Genomic DNA, 22,591 nt, shown 5'->3' on the forward strand with positions numbered 1-22,591 from the left:
TCATGGCTTCCCCCACCACTCCCTGCACTGCTGAGATACTTCCCTCCCCTTGACATATTCTCAGGATTCAGCCTTTTGTTACGCCACCAGCACATCTAGCCCCACTGCCATCAAGTACCCCGCTCCCGACCACATGAGCTCCCTGGAACACACAACCAGCTGGAGGGTTCTCAGTTTTCCCAATCAGATTTTATTAATGTCTAGGAGGATAAAAGCAGATCTTCAGCACAAGGGATTGAAGAGCTGGTCTACCAATAGATGGACGAAACCTTCCCTAGCTCTACAAGTATTGGTACCTCTGGGTATAAGTCCTACAAATACACTGTATAACATTGCATATGTTATCAAAAGCCACATGGACCTTGTTGGCCTGTTACCCCATTGCTGCACTGAATGAGATGGTGCACAACAGCAGCAGAACCAGGGAAAGCTCTGGGACGTTGTTCTCCTAGTGTGGCAACCACCATGGGAACCTGACAGCGTACAGACCAGGTTCTTGCCATTTTAATTCAAAAAGGTAAGAAATGACAGTGGCAGCACCAAATGACTTGAATTCCCTGTATTTCAGGGCCCAAACTCATATTAAGTATCCACCTATTTCTAGAAGGTGGCATTTTCACACAATCATTTTTTCCCTAGCAGAGCCAGGCTGCAAGCCTGCATGCAGTGAGCAATTTTGGCACAGCTGCAGAAAAACGGGGTGCAGGACCTTCTCCTGCTCTGGCTCAAGTTGCACAAGCATTTCCTCAGCAGCAGTATCATTTTAAGCAGCATTTGGTTCCAAGCACTTACTTCCAACCCTGCTGTACCTATTAGACCATCTGGTCCAAGCATTCATGTAGCTTTGTGATAAGGCAGACGGAGAAAATGAACCAGGTTAAAATGAACCCAGCAATATGCCCCCAAAAGAACAATGTCTCAGGAGAGTGAGCATGGGTGGTGGGAAGGGGTAGGAGGAAGCAGGAAAGCCCCTTTCTACAGTATGGATTCATAGAAACATAGAATAGCTTTGGTTGGAAGGGATCGTTAAAGGTCATCTAGTCCAACCCCCTGCAGTGAGCAGGGACACCTTCAACTACATCAGGTTGCTCAGAGACCCGTCCAACTCAACATTGAATGTTTCCAGGGATGAGGCTTCTACCACCTCTCTGGGCAACCTGTTCCGGTGTTTCACCACCCTCATCATAAAAAATGTCTTGCTTATCTCTAGTCTAAATCTACCCTCCTTTAGTTAAAACCATTGCTCCTTGTCCTATTGCAACACACCATGCTAAAAAGATGGCCCCCATCTTTCTTTTAGGCCCTCTTTAAGTACTGGAAGGCCACTATAAATTCTCTCTGGAGCCTTCTCTGCTCCAGGCTGAACAACCCCAACTCTCTCAGCCTGTCCTCATAGAAATGGTGCTCCATCCCCTTGATCATTTTTGAGGCCCTCCTCTGGACTCACTGAGTGTAGACTGGGAATCTGCACTCTGAAAAATATTGGAAGAAAAGTAGGAGAGACTGAAATAAAATGAGACAGAAGCAACAGGGAAAAGTAGTAGCCATAGTTTCTGATTTTTGTTTCAGATTGCTCCCATCAATCATTCTTCTCATTTAGAGGAAGGGTGGGAAAATTGCTTTGACCATGAAAATAGCTCTAAATCTCTCTTCCCAAGTTCAGCCCAGATCTTGAGCTCTACTATGAAATTCCTTGAACAAGGGCTTACTTAGACCATGTTGTGTTGTAAGTCAAGTTAGTGGAAACTATCAGCTGGGACTTGAGTTTAGGTTTGTCAGCAGCTCCAGGGATACTCCAGTGAAAGGACGTTATTTTCCAAGTCTGGTCAGAAGCAAATAGTCCCCCAGGAAAATAACAGGCTTCACAATTCCAGGTACGCTTCCAGATTGAATAGGCTCAAATGTATCTAGAGTGACTCTAACGTTTTCTTCAGCAAATGATGAGAAAGGCTAGGAAAAAATTCAGTCTATTAATCCTCTAGCGGCGTCTGCAAAATCAAACCTTTGATTAGTGTGAAGATCTTCAAAATCAGAAGAAACGCTACCACTACCGTGCCATGCTCCTTTCCTGAGCAGTCATGCCTGGCAGCCTCTTGCAGGGCTCCTTGGCTTTAATTTACACATAACTCCATCTAGTGGCCTAAAGGTTGCAGCATCCAAGAGTTTAAAACTCTGCCCTGGTACCAGCTGGAATTCAAACCTCTGCAGCAGTTTTGCCATCACCACTTTCGCCTCCATCTGTTAAGAAGAAAAGCAAACTCGTCGTCAATGACAGCAAACACAGCTTGGACTGCAGCTACTTAAAGTCAGTGTATTATGTTATGCTGCTTTGTCAATATAGAGATTTAAAAGTTAAATGTTACTCTGTTAACGCAGCTGGATGAGTTTGGGCAGGAAGAACAGAGTTACCTGGGGCTTCCTGGATTTGAAGACAACTGACAGGCACTAAGATGGGTCCTTGTGTTTATATGTTAACCCCGTTTTGGAAATCAGAGTGTAAAACCAAGATTTTGAGCATTGCTGCTTAGATGAACTCACAGCACAGACCCAAAGAGCTGGCCTCCTACTGTCCTTCTGAAATGCTCTCTGCCATGCTCATATACTTCATTAAATTGTTCCTCCCATCCATGCAGCCCCCTCCTCACCTTCTCAGTGCCAGTCCTGGCTTGTGCCCATCTGCCAGCTGACGTATTGCCTGCCTTGACTTTGCCAGCTGCAGCCACGAGATGGTCCCTAATAGCCCCTGCGCAGCCCCTGTCTGTCTGACCTCAGCTGGCAAAGGGATGTTGACTGTGATTCCCATCAAGGGATTTGGATTCAAGCAGGGTGACCCAGGACAGTGCAGAGGGAGAGCAGCCTGCTGCCCCCTCCCCTGCAGCCACCTTGGCTGCATGCATGCATCGGTGACATGGGCACCAGTTCAGTGCAGGTATGTCTGCTCACACGGTAGCCTTTAAGAGACATGCCCTGTCGTGGGCATGGTGGGGATCTTCCCTCTACAGGGAAGAGGGTCAGTACACTGTCAGTGCGGCCTGTGGTCCCCCGCCACCAGCCATGGCCAGCACACCCAGTGCTCGCTAATGAAGCATCATCATTCCAGGCCTCTGCTTACCTGTGCAAACACCTGCCCAATGCAGGATCGGGGTCCCAGAGAGAACGGAAAATAGCAGTAATATGGCCTGCAAAGAAAAATGTTCAAAACAGTCACTCTGACAGCTTTGTTGTAAAGAAACAAGCAAATATTTCATCACAGCAGCAAGGAAATGGTCTAAATACTTCCCACGTAGCTGACTTAAGACAGTCTCCAAATTAACATTTTTTTGCATCAGAGCAGCAATACGGCTCTGCAGCAAGTTTCCTCGTCATCTCTGCTTAATATATGGCTCAGCTCACAGAGCTGTTTTGATGTGTGCAAACCTTATTTCAACATCAAGCATACTCTTAATGCTTTCCAGCTTGTCAGGAGGATGTAACAATCCACCCAATTATTGGGCCTTTGGGAGCTCTGAACCATGTGAGTGCGGGGGTGTTTGGTTCAGGAGACCAGACTAACTTGAGGCTGAAGTAAAACCCCTAACTCACAAAACAGTTAGATGCAGGGATCAGCACCAACTGTTTAGGTCACTGGTCCCTCCTATGGCACTCTCAACTACTGATTAGACTTAGGATGTCTGACAGAAGATATCCCTCAGCCCCTTGTCCCCTCTCTAATGTTGAGACACTTCAAGCATCCTGGGGCCAGGGCTGCCAGGCATTAAATGTATTGCATTAAGGCAAATATTCAACCTGGTTTTGGGCCAAAGCTTTGACCTCAATATAAACATGAAATAACATTAGTATTGGTCTTTTTTGTAAGGTATCACGTGGTCTAAAGAACTTCTGAAAAAAAGCTGCACATTATTGCTTTCTATTTGCACTTGGATAAGCATTAAATATTACATATTTAATAACCTGGGAGTAAAACCAAACTCACTTAGGTGCATCTTTGCTAAATCGGTCTGGATTGAAAGTGAGTGGATCCTTGAAATACCTTTCCATCCTTCCCATTATGTAAGTGCTGAACTGTCAAGAAAGAGTTTATTTGTGTTAGTCAGGAGCAGCGGCTCACTCAAAATGCCTCTTTGTCACAGGTGCAAAACAGTAACTGCCTTCCACTCCCCAGGCAAAAATGACCCAGAGTCCAAATTTACACCCCAGTTTTGGCCAAAATTTCAGAGGGGCCAGTAGAAATAAGCCCAGGGATGATGTTGGCCCTCTGCTACACAGATCCATTACATTTGGATCGACTGCAGCCGCTAAAAGCTGCTAATGGTGGATGGGACTCACAACGAGTGATGTGTTTGCCGGAATTCTGACACCACTGATGACGTGCTCCTCCTCTATCCGGCGTACCGTCCCCGCGACAGGCGGGTACAGCCGCAGCGATTCCTTCAAAACCTGCGTCAGCAAAAAAGGACAAAAGGTCAGTTAGTTAATACAGTGTAGGAAGCAGAAATAAAATTAATTGCCTCCCTATAGCCTTTCACCTTGGCTAAATGGGAGCTTTTGACTTGTAGAACACATTCTGGTGGATTGGCCTTGGACTCCGTGGGCAAAATATATGGCTAAGACAGCTCCTTCAGGCCTGGCTCTTTCTTACAACTGGTAAAATACAGAGAAAAAGCAGCAAAATCCACAAGAGATCCCATGCATTGAACAGATCTAACACCTCAAGTCAGGTCAACAACTAAGTGAAAAAGTACTGGGAAGCAAATTCAAAGGGAATATGTAAGAGTGAAGTCTCATGCCCTTGATGAGCTGTTCTCTGCGCCGGCTGCCACAAGGATGGGTGGTTGCTCCCACCTCCTTCCCACTCTCAGCACTGCACTCCTGCTCCTGCCTTTGTCCTGCTTCTGTTGCTTGGGGAGCTGAGCCAGGTCAGTGCACCAAAATGACAAAAAACAACCTGGCAAAGGAAAATGAATAGGGAACAGTGAGGAAAAAATGGAATAAGACCATTTCTTTTGGTGGCAGTGAGCTGTAAGAATGGCTTACTTCATCAAAGGGAAACCTAATTAACAGTGCACATTAGCATCGCACTGCAAATGCAATTAACGGTGTGTACGCACGAGTGGATTAATGACAAAGAAGCATGGACAAAAGGATTCAGAATTGCCTCAGTGACAGGAGAGGAGTCCCATGGTCTCTCACACTCCAGTGATGGACTGGCTCTGACCAAGGGTGACTGTGATTTTTGGTTGTACAGATCCAACCTTGTTCTGTTAAACAAATGGTCTGCTTTGGCAGGCTCTCATGTGATCTGTCTTAAAACAGAAAGGCTTAGATACCTCATCCTAATTAGAGTGGTGTAATTGTGATGGTCTTTAGAGAAGCCTAAGGAAACCTGCTGATTTCTGTAATCACGCAGAGATGCCTTTTGTTTATAAGAAATACACCTTTGAAATCTATCCGCTGTCAAATCACAGTGGTTTGTGGAATGGAGTATGGCAAATGGTAAAACACCATCACCTACCTCAGTAGGGCAGAAAAGCAATCATGGCAGACTACTAAAATCACAGGGAAATTTAATCAGGAGAATAGCCTCTCCTGAGGGCTACTGGTGTCCCCCATCTTGTAAAAAAGGGCACACAACACAAACACTGGCAAGGTGCCAAGCCCTGGCTTTGCAGTTCATTACCAACTGGCATTTCTATACACAAGACCTCTTTTAGGACCAAACATTCCTGCCCCTCCCCCCCCCCCCCTCAAGTGACTGAAGAAGGTTTCAAGACTGAATAATAAAAAATTGAAATTACAAAAACTAGCCATTATTTTTCAATGTCCTCAAATCCCACTGCGTTTATGGTGCAGGGTGAGATCATGGCTCCAAATGCTTTAACAATAATCAAACAAAAACAAAGCTATGAGTTTGGGAAGTGTGTGGGATTCACACACAGTTTAGGCTTGAACTTGCAAACCCTTCATAAAATACGGCTATGGTTTCACTTAAACAGATAGGAATTAAGCAACTCCACTCTAGCTCCCAGCGTGGTAATAATTAAAGAAAGCACTGAAGGAATCGTGGGATTTTGGAAAGAAATTCAGAGATCATCCTTCCCAATGTAAGAGTCGGTCCGAAAACAGCATTGTCTCACAGCAAACAAACCATCATGAGTCCACTGAGTGGACCGTGACACCCAACAAGGCTGGGCTGCTGCAAATGGCTCACAGTACCTGCTTACTGACTCTCTGGGGACAAACACTGTTGGGATCAAATATCGACATCACTCTTAAAACTTTAAAAGTGTGGGGCTCCTCTCGGCAGTCCCACGAGATGGCTGGCGTGCTACCAAACAGCTCTGACTGGCATTTTACCTCATTCCTGCAGTACCTGCGATAAGTAAGTGAGTTTGCCAAGATCCTCATAGTCAATGTCTCTCTTGGCACCAAGAACTTCATCAACTTCAGCCTGAAGCCTGCAGTGAAATTAAAAAACATTAGTTGCAGACGCCCATTTCTTGCTAGGCAAGTCGACAAATTACGTTTTTTACTTTCCAGACACTGAGCTGGACTTTGACTCCCATCCTCAGGCAAAATGCCTACGGATTCCCAGCCAGCCTGCCTGAACTTGTGCCTCATATCAGGATGGAGCAACGAGCATACAGTGCAGCCAAATCAGGCAAGACTCAAAACCAGCTTTGTATAAAGGCTTTGAAAAAAATCACTTGGATGAAATTGAAGTAATTTATATTAAGCTTTTTTTTAAATTTTAAATATATTGGGACTATGAAACTGTTTATTTTGGAAGGGAGGCTAGAATTTATTGGGAATTCATCCTAGCTTTTTAATAATCCTTATAATTAAGTTCACCTTGAAATTAATAGCTGGATTTGCAAATTGGAGTGCACGTACCTTTCCAGTATTTCAGGATGCTGAGCCAGTGCCATTACTGTAAATGACAACTGATTGGCAGTGGTCTCGTGACCTAGCGACACCAAAAAACAGTTTAAAGGTTAGTATGAAATAACAACATCATACAAAGATGGTCTACTAGTGTAATTGTGAACAGGAAACTTTGGATGTCAGGCCTGAATGTTTAATTTCAAGTATGCTAGAAATTAAAGGAAACACTAAAAGGGATGTAATTTCTACATAAGGCACTTTCAAGAATGACAAGAACAAGACAGAGCTGGTAAAGATACAAGCTGTCTTGCTCAACTCAAAGTTGCAGTGGCTGCACACAGCACCTACCAGTTATGAGCTCCCCAACAGGAGGGCCAGTGAGGTTCAACATTTTCCTTGTCATATTATGGGACACACGGTTGTGCCGAGAAACAAGGATTTACTAGTTTTGAGGGAAACAGAGCTTCTAACATCCCTTGAAATGTCTGCTTTATGCGGATAGTTTTCATTTTTTCATGGATAAACATATGTATTATCATAAAGTATTACAGAAAACAGACCTGCAAAGATCTATTTTTCTTGCAGAAGAACAGTGTTTTGACCTCACCTTCTTAGGAATCTAAAACCTAGTGACTTGAAAGATCGATCTTTCTGTGTTGTTTACCCCACGTATCATCTCAGCCCCTACTTTTTCTGATAGGATTGACAGTGCCCTCTCCTACCCAGAACTGACTGATGTTCTTAAGGCAAGAATGGTGTTTAATCATGTGGGTGAGGTGGTGTGAAGACAGGTGGAATATGTTAAAGATGCTTTCACTGGGGTTTAGCAGGATCTGGGAGGAAGGGCCAGAACCCCATGAGGAATAGCCTTGCACCCCAGGAGGCAGTGCTGCCCTCTGCACCACAGGTTGGAAATCACTGGCCTGGCATTATTTGCTGTGTTGATATGACTAAAGGGGGATAACAAATCATTTGCCTATGAGAAAACTAAGAGTTCTTTTCAGACCTCCTGGTCCTATGCCAGTATAATACTGCTGTCCTCCAACCAAGTGACTCCTGGTTACAGCAGCGTCACATGGAGTGAGCAAGGACGTTAATCATGACCCTGTAGATGGCCCAAGAATGCGTACAGCTTCCCACATGACATATCCAAGCATTAAAACAGCTACCAACCCGCAATAAAGAAAGTGACAAAGTTATCCACAATGTTTTCATCATCTCTAGTTTCCTGCAGAGCTGTCAAGAGAGAAAAGCAAACGAGATTAGAAAACACTACCAAGCCCCATCTGGAACAGCCAGAATGCTCTGCCCTGTTTTGCACATCTTGTCTAAGGTGGCATCAGGAGGGGATGTTAAGCAGGCAACTCAGCAGTGACTTGCAACCAGTATTGGATCCAACACAAAGAAACAGGGAATTTTCAGAGCAACTCTCACTATCTTCAGCACGAAAAAGACATTAAAGCAGAATCAAAGTTCAGATCCCCCAACCAAACCTCCCAAAATCTCACGGCAAAACATGGCACAGAGAAATTCGCTCAAACAGCAACGTGTCCCCTACCATCTCCTTTCAGTATCTGCGTAAGAATATCCAGCGTGGCTTCCTTCCCATTCTGGATGGCCTCTCTCCTCCGGTCAATGCACTCCTTCGCCACACGCCGCAGTAGCCTCACACTCTCCTTGACCTCCTTTACTAGCTTCTGTTTCCCTAGCATGTACTGAATACAGAATTTCTTCAGTCATTTAATTCCTTTTGCTGGTAAAAACTATTGCCAGTGTTATTTTTCAAACGAGCACCTTGTTTTCTACTAAATTACATTTGTCACAAATACATCTGCTCTCCATGGAACAAAGTTAATGTCCCCAGGGTGAAGGGTTTGTGCTGAAATGAGAAATATTTCAAATCTATGCATGCTGATGTCCTGCCTTGTCAAAGCTGATGTTTTGGGCACTATGAGCAAAATTCCTCACCTCTCCGCAGAAAGAAACTGCAGCATGCAATACAGAATCTCACCTCTGGGCCCAAAAAGGAAAACAGGAGCTCTAAAAGCCTGGATTACAGCTTTCATGAGAAACTGTGGAATGACTTTGAACTTAAATATTTCATATGACATCCATAATTTCCTAGTATACGAATTTGGGTCAAAATTTTTTTTTTTTTATGGTAAGAATGTTCAAATTTCTTCCACCTTGAGTGAAGGCTGCCATCCTTCTTGGACATATGGCAAAAATCTCAATTTTTGCAGCAATGGGTGTGAAAGTGTAAACTATATGAGAAGGCAACACATGCAAGGGGGAACAGAAAGCAGAAACGAAGCATTAAATGTTAATATTAATTTTGCAAGTGTTTTAAAGCACTAATGAATTTTATCTTGACGCATGTTGGAAGGAAAGAGCTACTGATGAATGTTTCTCCATCGTATATGGACCTCACACAGCTCCAGCCCACTAACTCCTGCAGGAGCAGAGGCTTCAGCTGGACGTGAGAGGACTGAAGTGGGGATCGTACAGACCTGCACGAAGGGGATGCGCGTCTTGGTTATTCCCTCCAAAGCCATAGTCACAGCATGTGGGAGAGGTGTCTGGTCATCGCTCAGCGCGTTTAATTCTAAGCCAAAGGCTACCTAAAGAGCAGGAAAGAAAAATGCAACTCACTGCATCCTCCTGGCTCCCTGGGGTGAAAGGGCAGGACAACCTTACACCGCTGCCTTTTCCCCTACAAATACTTCAGGCTAGATCCTCTCTTGCAGGAGGCTGCAAGGGAAGGGTAATGTCTACATGATGCTTCCTCCTTATTTGGGGATATTAATAATTTACCATTACTCTCCATTCATCCCAAACTGTTTTGCATAGAGAAGGGAAAAGCCAGCCTCCGGCAGACCTCATGGTGACATATCACGGTAATAATACAACATCCACTGGTGTGCCCCTTTGGCATGGAGGGGTGGGAAGTACGAGGCTGTAAGGGCTTTTGCAAAGGGCCCTCATCCTGCAGACCACACCTAGGCCGTCCAGACCCTTCCCTAACTGCCCCTTCCTATGGCTCAGTCTGAGTGGAATTGGCACAACTAGTCCTTCAGCTCTTCTGGCACTCCTGGGTAAAGGTCTTGTTCCCTGGGCTCCAGCTCCTGATGCTGTCCTGCTGCTGGTACCTGTTACTTCCATTTCTTCCTGCCAGTTGCAGAGGAAACAAGAAAGCGGGCAGCTGGTACCTTTGCAATGACATCCATAGTCACCCGGTTCATCATCGTCAGCATGCTAAACTCTGTCTTTCCATCTGCCTTCTCCTCTAGCTTCTCCATCAGCTCCTCTGCTTTTTCATTAAAAGTTTCCATCAGACCAATCAGGTAGCTGAACAATCAATAAAAATGAGTAGTGGGAGCTCTGGAAAGGACATCTTTGCTCATGCAAAATTACCTACATTATTTTCCACAGAAATCTGTAAAGAATTTTTTAATTTATAATGGATTTGCCTTAATAGTTTAAAAAGCAAACAGATAAAATGAGCTAAATTCTTCTCATAGCAGTACTGCTCCATCCTGCCATGTAAACAACGGCTGTCGTGGCAAAGGGCTTCGGCCTGTGCATGCCAAAGCAAAGGGATTTTATCTTCAGACCTGAAATGCAATGCAGCAAGGCACACACAAGCAAACCAGACCAACCCCCTGCTTATCAATCACACCGTATCTCCCATAGGGAATCACTCAGGTGAATGATGAGGCTTGCCCATGTCAAATCCCTGAGGTCTGTCTTCTGACAGGATAAGGCAGCCAGCACCACACGCCTGGATATACAACCCTGGGACCTTTCTGCCCTCGCTGAGCTCATATGGGTGTCACTGCCCCATGGGAAGTCTGGTCAAATTATACTTGTCATGGAAGCAGTATGTTGGACTCCAAGTAAAACGTGATTTTGGCACTAAATGGGTTTTTCTCTTTCTAAATGTCAAATAATGGATCAATGACAAGGAGAATCATGAAAATACAGCAGAAATAACAGCTAGATCATCCCAGAGATATTTGCCTTACGTTCGGCTGAAAGCTGGATCCATAATCTTCCGCTGCTTGTGCCAATGCTCATGGTTGCAAACAGTTACCAAGCCGTTCCCTAGAAACCTAGCATTTAGGAAAACAAGGAAAGGAACCGTTTTCAGCAAGGGAGCCAGCCGAACCCCGTGTAGTCACAAAGATAACTCTTCCACATCTACTTTTTTGTATTTTTCCCACATGTAGGGAGCACTGTGCTGCTTTGAGTACACAGTCGTTGCATCACTGTGGACAATGACTGAACTGCAGATACGTTTTGTCTGGTAGGTGTGGACTGCTGAGTCCAATAAGATGCTAGTTCGTTACAGCTGTTACGCAAATAATTAAGCAACTGGATTATTACATTTTTAAAAGCTTCCAGCTAACAGAGAAAAACACCCTTCTTTGTTATTGAACTTCGGAGCTGGAAACTCCCATGCATTAATTAATAATTCAGTGCTCTAAAATCTAAGTTAGAAGTTTGATGATGTTCTTGAGAAAACTATTCTGAGACTAACAGCCACAGGGGAAAAAAACCCCATACATATGATCCAGGTAAAAAAAAAAAATCCAACATAACATCCTCCTTGACTGGGAAGACATTTGACTTGACACATAACTTAATAGCTACATACTGCTTTTAATGGAATTAGTCATTAAACCCCACACTAAGGTAAATGGTCTGAGTCAGAGTAAGTGTCCTGCCTATGACGTTATTAATCTTCCACTTATTTGCAGATCATAACGGCTTCAGATGGGTTTCACCTACCTCTCACCAAATATGTTGAACATGCGATCATACACCAGCCGATCCTTTGGGTACTGTGGTGACATCAAGAACTCCTAAAATCAAATCTCCGTTCAGTGAATATGGAGTGCAATCCATTTCCCAGACAAAATGTAGAAAGCCACTCACACTTTCACTCTTTTCCTCCTGTAGCAATAGTCTGAAGACTAGATGAATTATTTGGTGTGCCCTGATTCCCCAGTTCCCATGCTGCTAGCTTGTTTTGCACGCCTCTAGCACTTTTTGCCCAATGACCTGAAATCTCACTCTGGTTATTGCAAAGACTTAAGAGGAAGAAATTCAGTCCCTTGTGCCTTGCTCATTTGAGATATTAAGCTCTTGCAGAGTCTGCTTTTCAGAAATGGTGGATGCTCACTTTATCTGCTGTTTAAATAAAGGTAACAAAGTAAATCAACCGGTCAAGGAAGCAAATAAATCAGGACAGCCCAGAAAGCAGAGCACCTCATCCTCCTAACCTGGCCACAACCACCCTCTCCGCAGACACAGACTGGCTGCACCGTGCTGCCCTGTACATCAGGCACCACCTCTCTCTTTCTAGAGCGATGGGCTGATCTCCACTGTTGATTTGGCTTTATTTTGCAGTACCTTCACTCCTTCAGGACTCAGAATCAGTACTGAGACTCTGTGAAAGGCATTAAGCCGTATAACAGGTCCGTATTTCTCTGCCCTACAAGGAGAGAAGGGGAAAAAAAAAAAAAAATTATGGTACAAGCCACCAACATGTAACAGTTCAGACCTAAAACCCTCAAGAGACCAAAGCAGCGTGTACTGGGAACTACTGCAGTCCACAGCGAATAAAGCCATTAAGAGAAAGATCAATCTCTCTCTCCAGCTCCTCTACTGACCTTTTGAATGATGCTACATATGTAATTCAGGGCCTCTGTGCCTTGATTTCCCAATTCATGCTACAGGGCTACCCCATTCCATGTTATTAATGCGTCTCCACTTACCACTGCAGGAAGAGATCATGCATAAACTCCTGTTTCATCATCATTCTCCATAAGATCGGCAGATGTCCAAATAAAAAGCTGCAGAAAACGAAGGTTAAGTGTCACGAGGATGCCAACATAGGGTTTTGTATGGATTGCAATCTTCATTGCTCAGTGACACAATATAAGCGTTGCTCATGTTTTCCTCCTTGTAAGGACAGATAAAAATAACCCCTAGCTGTGCCAACGCCCAGCCCTCACGTGGGTAAGCTGAGGACAAGGGTCAGGCTGGCACACTTGTGCAGCCACGAAGACCAGTGCAGAGATGCAGGAGAAAGTACTTTTTGCTGCTGTATTACAGGAGATGTTTGCATCTGGGTGGGAGCTCCCAGTGAACTTTGCTCTTTGCCTAGATGACTGAATCTCAACTGCAACTATTACATTTCTGTTAACGCATTACACACTTGCATTAAATATTCTTTAATACATGCTCAGCCCTGATAAGCGTAACTTTGGTTGCCAATGGAGTTAAACTGAGTAAAATTAGGAGCAGTCTCCTTCTGTCTAAAGTGATATAACCCCAAATGCTGAAAAAAAAAAAAAAAGAGGACTCTCTAGAAGGACAATCACTGGTTAATTTGGAAATTGCAGAAATGAATAAAAACGGTTAACTTCTCAAATACAATAGCTGTATTAAAAAGTTAGAGATCAATTCCTTCCTTTGGCTGCGAGTGGCCAATTCCCACTGGCTTTGCATACATCTGAAGGAAGATTTGGCCAAGCTCCTCTCTAAATGAAACAAGCTGCACTCGAGATCTGTTTTCTATTTGAGAGACAGACAGCCATGCTATCGTCCTTTTCAGTATAAACAAGCCATAGGGAGAAAACAGGCTCTTATTTTTATTTCTGTTGGAACCGAGAGGTGCTTAAAATAGCAAGCAATCAACAAAGTTACCCAACATCTACAGAAACTTTTAATCCTTCACTGGTTTGATTCCTCCGTTGTAACTGGGCTCTAAAAAGTTGTGAAAGCCCCAGATACGACAGATAAGTCCTTTGTTAGCTAAAGCTCCAGAAACTGCTCTCTGCAGCATCTGATGCAAGGTCCCACTCATGGCTCCTCTTGCATGACACATGAATCCTCAGAGGTATTTTTCATCCCCTGTCCGATCCCTACCCAATTAAGTCAGGTCTTACAACAGACCTAGAACATTCATCTGCTAATGAGAAGTCCCGATTACTTACTGCATGACACGAAAAAAACTAAGCGAGGGCTCAGTTTGGGATATATAACTATGTGATATTATCATCTGAAAACACGTATTTGCAAAGAAATCCCTTTTGCCCATTTCTTGCTACTAAGTCTTTAATACGAAGCAAACTTTTGAAGAGACAACCTCCTCTCTTCACAGGTGAGCCATTCACACAGTAAAAACAACACAAAGCCAGTAGGACTCACTTTTCCAGCCCGTCTTGCGCAAGTATCCTTTAGAAATGTGTTGTGCTAGTTCTGATAAAACAAATCAGCCCAGAAAATCAAGGGTGTTAATGTAATCTTGTCATCATGCAGCCAGTCAGACCTTACACAAAGTCTGCGGTTTTGATAAGACCCTGTTGTATTTCATCCTAAAATAAGGCTTTCTTAAGATTTTATCGAAGGGAAAGAGCCAAGGACAAAGGAAAGTCGTGCATCTGGAACAGAATAACACCTTGAGGCTATGGACTGTCTGGGGAGCAGATCTGTTGACCACTGCCTGCGGGCTAGTCCTGGTGGGCAGCAAGCTGGACACAAGCAGCCTTTGCTTCCGGTGCTGCTCTTCTCCAGTTTACCAGAGACAGTCTCAGCTGAGAAGCGCTTAGATTTGGATGAATCCCATTTCAGAGCAATTTGGGTTGGCAAGGACCTCTGGAGACCACCAATCCAGCCCCATGTTCCAGGCCAGTCAATGTCAGGGCTTTGCTCAGTTGCCGGTGCCAGTGTTTGAGCACCCTCATGATAGAAGGTGTTTTGCCTCACACCTAACTGGGATTTCCCTTGAGAAAAATTGTTCCCACTATCCTTTGGCCTTCATTTTGCAACTCCAAGGAGAGTCTGGCTCTATCTTCTCACCAGGTAGCCGATACCAGCCAGGGGATCCCCTCTGCCCTTCAGCCGCAGCTTCTCCACCTAAAGCAAGCCCAGCCCTCAGCCTCACAGGCATGCTGGCTGCCCTCCACTGGATTTACCCCAGTCTGTCAATGTCTTTCTTGTACTGGGGAGATCACCACCATGCACAGCACCTGACTTTAACTTCTTTTTGTTGTTGTTGTTGTCGTCATTTTGTTATATAAATGACTTTTCAGAGCTGGAGGTATTTGATTTTCCTCACCTTGAACGTTTAGGAGAGGACATGTTTGTGCAACAGGTACTGCAATGGGGGTTTTGGACTGTCCCTGGCAATTTATACTTTTGAAAAGCTATTAGGTACTTCGGTTTGCATGACATACAAGGTTCCACTTAGACATATCAGTACTAGAAACCTTCCTGGGAAGTATTCTAGGCTGATCACCAACATCAAACCTCAAATGCTGAAGAAGGGACAGAAAAGCAGCCACAGGGTTCCTCAAGCTGCCATTACTCTAGGGTGTTACTTCACAGCTCAAAAAGATACCTAAGGATAACCGGGTTCAGGTATAACAAGATCCATCCTCTCCCTAATCTTAGTATGTGAGCCTGACTACACAAGTAGGCTGAAATGTGGAATTAGGCAGCCAGGCTTGGTGCCCCTGTAGACTTGTTTGGGTAAGAGAGTGCTGGTGTGGTGTCTGTTCCTGTAGCATGTTATGGAGTGCACGTGCACCCAAAGGTAAGGTCGAATGGGAAGCCCACACACGCCTGCAAGAACCACATCTCCTTGTGACAGCACTGCCACTGCCTTGCCAGCAGCCTTCTCACTGCCCTTTATCACTTATGACATTGTGGGTTTTTTTTTGTCAGAAACCAAACGCCTAGCCCATGAGGGAGAGCAGGGAAGGTGCCTGGTGGAGTTAGCGCCTCTTGGAGCTGTACGGGATGGCAGGCTGCACCAATCCAGTGCAGAAAGCCCCTCCTGCATGGCTGGTGCTGCTTGTCAGGTCCCTCTTTGCCATCACAAGCTCTAAAGGGCAACTCTAAACAGCGCATTTCATGACGAGTAACTCTAAACTGCTTGTTTCATGGTGCTGTGGCCACCTGGAGAGACTAGCCGGGCAGAAGTAGGTCAGCACATCCCATCCCACCAGTCCAAGCCAGCCAGGCTGTGCTGCAGGGCAGGGCAAAGCCTGACAGTGCCAGCCTCTCCGGGGAGACAGGCCCGTATGCATGGTGCTCCAAGCTAGGGTGACCTCCTTGCCCTTGCCCCCATCAGCAAGGTCTCATCTCAGCCCATCCCGTCGTCCTGTCGGGTCACCCTGCAGAGACACAGGCTGGAGTGTTCACTTTCTGCTCTGACGTTTTCTCACGGCTCCAGCATGGCAGCGAGGGCAGCCGGGGTGCAAGGTCCACGGCTCTGCCCAGCCACGGGAACGGGCATCGGGGCTAAGGCTCAGGGGTGGGAACGGCTCTGAAAACCCCACCCCAGGCGCCCACCTCCTCACCCCGGCCCCGCCTTGCCTGCCCCTTACCTCTCCCGCGGGGCGCCGGGGATGTGTTCGTACTTCGCGTGGATGTACCTCACGTAGCAGCAGTAGAGGCCGATGGCCAGGAGGAAGAGGGCCAGCAGCAGCCCCCCCGCCACCCCCAGCGCCTCCATCGCCAGCGGGCGGCCGCCTACCAGCACCGCCCCTCTCCCCGGGCAGCGGGCGGCCGGGGCGGGTCGGGAGAGCGCCCGGCTGCGGAGAGAGCAGGCCCGGGGCCCGGAGAATGCCCGGCTGCGGGGAGAGCCGCGGCGGGGAGAGAACGCCTGCCGGCGGGGAGGGCGGGGCGGCGGCGGCAGGAGAGCGCCGGGGGCGGCGAGGACCGGCCCCGCTTAAAGAGCCCGGCGGCAGCGAGGCGGCCGGGGGCGGAGCGGGGAGTCCCGCTGCAGGGCCGAATACAGCCACGCAGGCTGACTGCCTGGCAGGAGGCTGCATCTATCTATCTATCTCTGTCTATCTAGGGTGTGCGTGTTTCTGCGTGTACGTATGCTTTCCTGGGTGGAGGTGGAGCTTTGCCACCAGTGCGTGCGGAGGTCAGGAAGGGTTTTGCTCCTTCAGATGTTTGTTTACAGAAGTGTTTTAAGTAAGACTCGTCACTGAAGGCGTTTAGACAAACGAAGGTGTCACTAGACAAGGAAAACGGAGGCTTTGTGATGGCTTTTAACTGTTTAAAATACAAGACGCAAAGGGAATATACTGTTGATGCCTGTAGGAACCAATAGATGAAGATTTTTGGAGCAGTCTGCTTTGGGGCCTGTGTTATACAACATACTCGTTCATCATACAAACATGGGAATGTGAGATGATACAGTTTTATTCAAAACAAGCAATCTAAAGCTGACTGCCACAAGTTGCATAAGGAACGCAGGACACAAGGGACCAAGGCATAAAATGGTGGAAATTCATTGCTAATAAATTAGAAGTAATGCGTGGGGAAAGATAAACTATGTATATACATCCAACCCAGTTACATATATTCAGTGGTGGCACCTGTTCAGGAAACATCAGCTTAATGCTGGGTACAGACTAAGGAAGCAAGCAGAGCACTGGAGGTGATTAGAAATGGGAGAGTGAGCAAAGCAAGATGCCTGACTGTGATACAGTGTTTGGACATTGCCTTATGTAAATGTTTTCTAGGGATTCTTTGTACTTTTAGCTTTATAAACCATACATAGGCTCAAGAGTGAAACTTTGTGTAAAAAACAAAGTAACAACCGCCAGGACTTGCAGTGGAGGGTGCACAGAATGCTTCTTATCTTGAGATACCAGCTTCAAGGACTTGAGCTAACGGAGCAGCCAAGGATGTCTGAAGGCTGGCAAAGTGTTTCTGCAAGAACAACAACTCCAGCTGCGCCCTGAAGTGAATGAGTAGAGGCACTTACCCAAACGAACACGGACGACCACTTGAGACCCCTGCATATGTGGAGTATAGTTTTGCAATGCTATTGAGATGCAAATAGGGTAGAAAGGTGGAGTATGACAAGTAGTGATGTGTGTGGCACATAATTGAGATATGCAAATTCTAGTACATAAATATGCTAAGGTTTCTGTTTAGCTTTGCACTTGATTTGGGAACTTTCCCCGAGTGTCTGATTCTGCACAATGTCTCCTTCCTAAATGTAGTTTCATTTCTGCATTTTGGGAGTTTGGCTGAAACGAGAACAACTATATTAGCATATAGAGGACTCTATAAATCTAGAGCACACCCACTGTGTACAAATACTGTACATGCTCTTCCTCCCAGCTCAGCAGAGGTGTGGAAATAGAGACAGAAGAGATAAGCCTCTAGATTGGATAAAGCCTGACTGAAGGCGGTTATGATAGGGGTCTGGAAAACCATCATTGGTTTGGAGAGGAAAAGGGCAAACTAATCATTACTTTGTGTAATTCAAGAACAAGGAGATGCCCACTAAAGTGATCCAGCAGCAGGTCTACAAAAGGAAGAGATTTTTCACAAGTTGTTAAATGGAGAAAATAATTGCAACAGGCTGTTGTGGAGGCTAAATGAATAAATTGTCTCACAAGGAGCCAGGGAGAGTGATGAGAGCCCCTTCCCTGTGCTGCAGCCCCTGCCTGCTGTATTCCTGTGCACACTCCACCCCTTCAAAGGTGTCCTGGTTTGTCTGGGTTAGCATCCCAGCCCAGCCATGCCAGGCAGGCCATTAGCGGTTTCCAGTCAGCCAGGGCAGCTGACCTGAGTTAGCTACAGGTTAGCTACCCCATAGTGTCATGGTCATTATAAAGGGAGAAGGTTTGCTAAGAAGAGGAGAGCTCTTGTGGGGTTTCTGTTTGAGGTTCTTCCTCTGGCTTCTCCCAAGGACTGCTTTCTGGTCCATCGTGGCAACTGTAATTCTTTTGGCTAAGTACATCTCTGTTGGTCTTGGTGGTGTTTTCATTAAATTTGTTGCACTTCTACCTATGGGTCTGCTCTTTTCCTGATTCATCTTCCCTGGCTGGTGAGGGTTCATCAGGTGATAAAGCGACTGCTACAGTTGAGCCCTGGGTGCAGGCGAAGTGTAGACAGACGGTTGCCCACCTTGCATGCAGGGTGGCGGACGCTCTTGTCCACCGTCCCTGTAGCTCTGACTGCGGTTGTCGGGGATAGCCTGACTGAGGAAGATGAAATTGACCTCGACAGCATCCCAGTATACCCGTGAGAAGATAAAAGAAGTGGATGAAGAATGTTGTAAACAGGTCTGAGGAAGTAATAAGAGACTGAGCAAGAAGAGACTAAACAAGTGAATACCACAGAGCAGAAATTTGGCAAGTGAACAGTAGATGAAGTGGGAAATACAGTAGGAGCTCCAGCCAATCAGTATGTGAATAGAGGCGAATGGACAGAGCTATTGAGCGAATCATTTTAGCAGCCTTAGTGCATGAACCGGTGGACAGATAAGAAAGGTTATAAAAGGGTATGTTTTTTCTGCTGAGCCATCTCGGCCATCTTGGCTTTTTGTAACTTAATAAAGGCTGCCTTCTTACATATATTTTTGTCGGTGTTGGTACCTACCGCGACATGTGGCAAAGGAAGGAGGAGCAGGACGCCCTGCTGCCCTTTAAAGAAGAGTGGCATACCACCTGCCTGGCAGGCTTTCACCATATAAGCTTTACTCAACTGGCTGGAGACAGGATACTAAACTACCTGGATTTTTATCATGTTTATTTGGCTGCCTGTGGGCCTCTGACATTTCTCAGCACCATATGAGGCTGCTGCAGGACTTTTCATCCCCACTGTTTCCAGTAGGGTCCCTTTCTCCTACTCCCCTCCCACAGCAGCTCCCATATGGCCATGCCTCCCTGCAGCAGGAGGGAGAGGATGTACCTTGCGGCACCCTCTGGTTTTGTCCATCTGATGCAGCAGTCATCTGCCAGGAACCCGCAAGAGTCAGCTCGCTTCAGTTTCCAAATGAAAGTAATGGCTGTGCTAAAAGGCCAAAATCTGCAGGTTTTCCTAGGTTTTCTTGTGTAATTTCTGCTTGCATTTGAGACTAGCAGGTCAGAGAGAGAAGGGAACGCTATTGAAGCAACAACAGCACATGCTGGTATAAGGTGAGAGATTTTTATCTGTATTACATTTTTGTTTCAAACTGTAAATAATTTTGAATGAGCTATTAATGACAGAGAGGCAGCAGGGAGTCAATGGGAATTTAGGGAGCACCTGTTGCAGCTGTGACTCTGTGTCTTATTTATGCTGCTTTCCTATGTGGATTCGTGTCCACTTACTCCTCACTAGCAACTAGTGGCTAATATCTACTGGCCAACTTTGACTAAACTTGCCGTGGAAACACAGATCACAAAATGCTCGAAAACAATGCAGGTGAAAGATGTTGCACTGGCTTTACAGTGTGAGAAAGGCTAAGGAAAAAATTAGTATTGCAGACTTTTGAGAAAGACAGGGATTTTCTTTTGAAGTCCCCAGGAACTGGCACCTCTGCTGGCAGGCATGGCCAAAGCCTGCCTGCGTTTGCGTTTCTCGGCCTGGGCAAGGCAGGAGTTGGGTGCTGTCAGCCCAGGGAGGCAGAAGGACCAGAGGCTTGTCATCAAACTGCAAAAGCCTGTTAGGAGCTGCTCGGCAGACGGGAGGAAGGACACCTGATATGAGAACAAATATACCTGATCACTTCATCCCTGGACTTCCAGCCTGATGATGGGCAGGACTGTTCCACTGGGCACGCTTGGTGGCCATCATCGTTTCCCTGGCTTCAAATCACATAGCAGAAGAGTTTGGTGGTAATGCCACATTGCAACCTCAGAGAAACACTGGCTTGTGATAACGGTCAAATGGCACAAAATGTTAGAAACCATTTGTTAGTATAGAATGGAGCAAAAGCTGGTTGTCTCTTTTAAAATACTGTTTGGATTTCTGTTACATTTAATATTAACATTGATTTTTCTTGAACCAGTGGTTTGAAATAATTGCAACAAGCCTGGAATGATTTTCCCTTCTGTTTTGGGTACATGTTTTCAGATAGATATTTTTTTTAATCGGGAAATTACATTGTCGTTATATTCCCAAAGACCAACAACATTATCTAACTACTGTTTCTGTTTATCTTAATTGAAACTAGATTATTTAATTTTTTTGCCTGTTAAGACTAGGGTTTTATGACTTCTTGTTCTCAGAAGAAAAGCTAACATTCTTTCCCATTTGTTCAGGCAACATATATCATGATCTTAATGATATGAATACCTATCACTAGGAAAGATACAGCTAATCACAAGAATAGCATCACCCCAGAGAAAGTGCTTAAAAATTAAAGCTAGCTAATGAAACCATGTCTTTAAAGCCACTCAGTGTACTTCCTGACGAAACATTGATTTTCTGAGTTTCATCAATGTCTTTTTCAGCATACTTCAAGAATAGATTGTAACTATCTGTAAACTGTTCTTTTATTTGAAATGACGCTCAGAATAATTCCTGTGGAAAATTCCTGCTTGTACCTTGTTTGTGAGCAGCTCACAGGGAGGTGATAAAATATTTGACATTTTATGTATTTTGATGGGATAGAGAGGCCATGTAATATAGTTCTGATCCCAGTCTAGAACAGGCAAGCTGTCAGAATAAATCTCACGTAGATGTAATTACCAGCTGATAACTCCCCTTTCCTAAGTATTCAGCCCGGGTAGGATGCAGAAATTACCTTGTATTTCAGGCTTTAAAGATAAGCTTTAATAAAACCTGTTGTTTGTATTCTTACAAGCTTAATAATAACTTTTGTTTGTATTCTCACGTGTATTCTATACGTGTTTCTTGACTGAAGGACGTGATACCAAGGGGCCGCACTGTTATGTTTATTATCTACCTGGGAGCCACACGCTGCACTATGCAGGGAGGAGCATAGGCTTGGGCACGCTGAACTTCTCCGTCTGTCACCTTTCTGCTGGGGACTGAACTGCCATCGTGTGGGCATTCTGCCAACTTGCACATTCCCATGAACACGAAGAGCAAGAGAGACTTGAGAACCAAACAGAAGAGCAGAGAGCTGGGAACCATTAACTGGTGTGAAGTTGCAAGGTGAATTTGAAAAATTGGTGGGACATAGCATTAGTCCAAACTCCTGCTCTCTTTTTCTTGTCTTTTCATAGCTATTTAGGTTAGAAAATATTTACTGCTTTCTCGAAAGAGGTCCAGCATAGTATAGGCTGTAAGTGAGGGCAGCAAGAAGCACAGCAAAGGTATCAGTTCTGCTGGGAAATGCCTTCTGCAGCACGCAGTTAGCCAGAGGTCTGGGTGTCCTGGGGCAGTCTGAATTTACTGATAAAATACAGTTCTAAATAAAGAGCTTTTAATTTATTGTTAAATGTCTCCATCTGTTGTGTGCTACTGGTTAAGTGCAGATGGTGATTAAATTAGTACCTCTCCCGGAGAGTTTATAGTCTAAAATGTCACACCCCCACCTAAAGGTCCATGTGGAGCTAGTGGGGGTCTGGGTTTAGCATAGTCCATCACCAGCAGAAATGCAAACTTCAGGACTGGTTTTACTAGGTACCTCCTCCTTTCCTAGGCAGAAACACTGTCCAGGTGGAATCCAAGGATCGACTGCTGTTTAGGGATTTCAGTCCTTCTGCCCGGCTCTGGCAGCTCTGCCACTTGTGGGCCTTTGCACAGGAAGGGCTGTGTCCTACACGTTCAGTGGTTCTGTATGCAGTGTGCCTTCACCTTCCTCCATTTGATCATCTCATGTAGTCACTGCACTGTAGCAAATAATAATTACCTTTTAATAGTGCAAAAGATAAAGTTCTCCACTCCAAGGACTGGAAAGTACTGAAAATTTATATTCTCAAGCTTCTGTATG

At 45.4% G+C, this 22,591-nt stretch overlaps 1 protein-coding gene across 1 annotated transcript; it reads right to left on the reverse strand.

The window, feature by feature from the left end:
• Window positions 1–220: 220 nt before the first annotated feature.
• Window positions 221–16,411, reverse strand: CYP46A1 (cytochrome P450 family 46 subfamily A member 1). The gene is made up of 15 exons (XM_086462312.1): window positions 16,284–16,411; window positions 12,663–12,740; window positions 12,298–12,379; window positions 11,674–11,747; window positions 10,908–10,994; window positions 10,092–10,230; window positions 9,393–9,503; window positions 8,441–8,597; window positions 8,056–8,118; window positions 6,892–6,964; window positions 6,371–6,455; window positions 4,327–4,437; window positions 3,974–4,062; window positions 3,113–3,179; window positions 221–2,238 (listed from the first exon to the last, which is right to left on the reverse strand). Exons 1-15 carry the CDS (start codon window positions 16,409–16,411, stop codon window positions 2,077–2,079), a joined length of 1,506 nt encoding a protein of 501 aa, XP_086318438.1. The 3' UTR covers window positions 221–2,076.
• Between the last annotated feature and the right edge of the window lie 6,180 nt (window positions 16,412–22,591).

Source organism: Leptosomus discolor, chromosome 3 (genome assembly GCF_034619465.1).
Source record: "Leptosomus discolor isolate bLepDis1 chromosome 3, bLepDis1.hap2, whole genome shotgun sequence".
NCBI classification, from domain to species: Eukaryota; Metazoa; Chordata; class Aves; order Leptosomiformes; family Leptosomidae; genus Leptosomus; species Leptosomus discolor.

Excerpts from the sequence above, each read along its gene's own strand:
- CYP46A1 (XM_086462312.1), bottom strand. The coding sequence starts at position 16,411 with ATGGAGGCGCTGGGGGTGGCGGGGGGGCTGCTGCTGGCCCTCTTCCTC. Across the intron at positions 12,380-12,662 it reads CATGATCTCTTCCTGCAGTG|GGCAGAGAAATACGGACCTG; the intron begins GTAAGTGGAGAC and ends CTCTCCTTGTAG. Across the intron at positions 11,748-12,297 it reads TGAGTCCTGAAGGAGTGAAG|GAGTTCTTGATGTCACCACA; the intron begins GTACTGCAAAAT and ends ATTTGATTTTAG.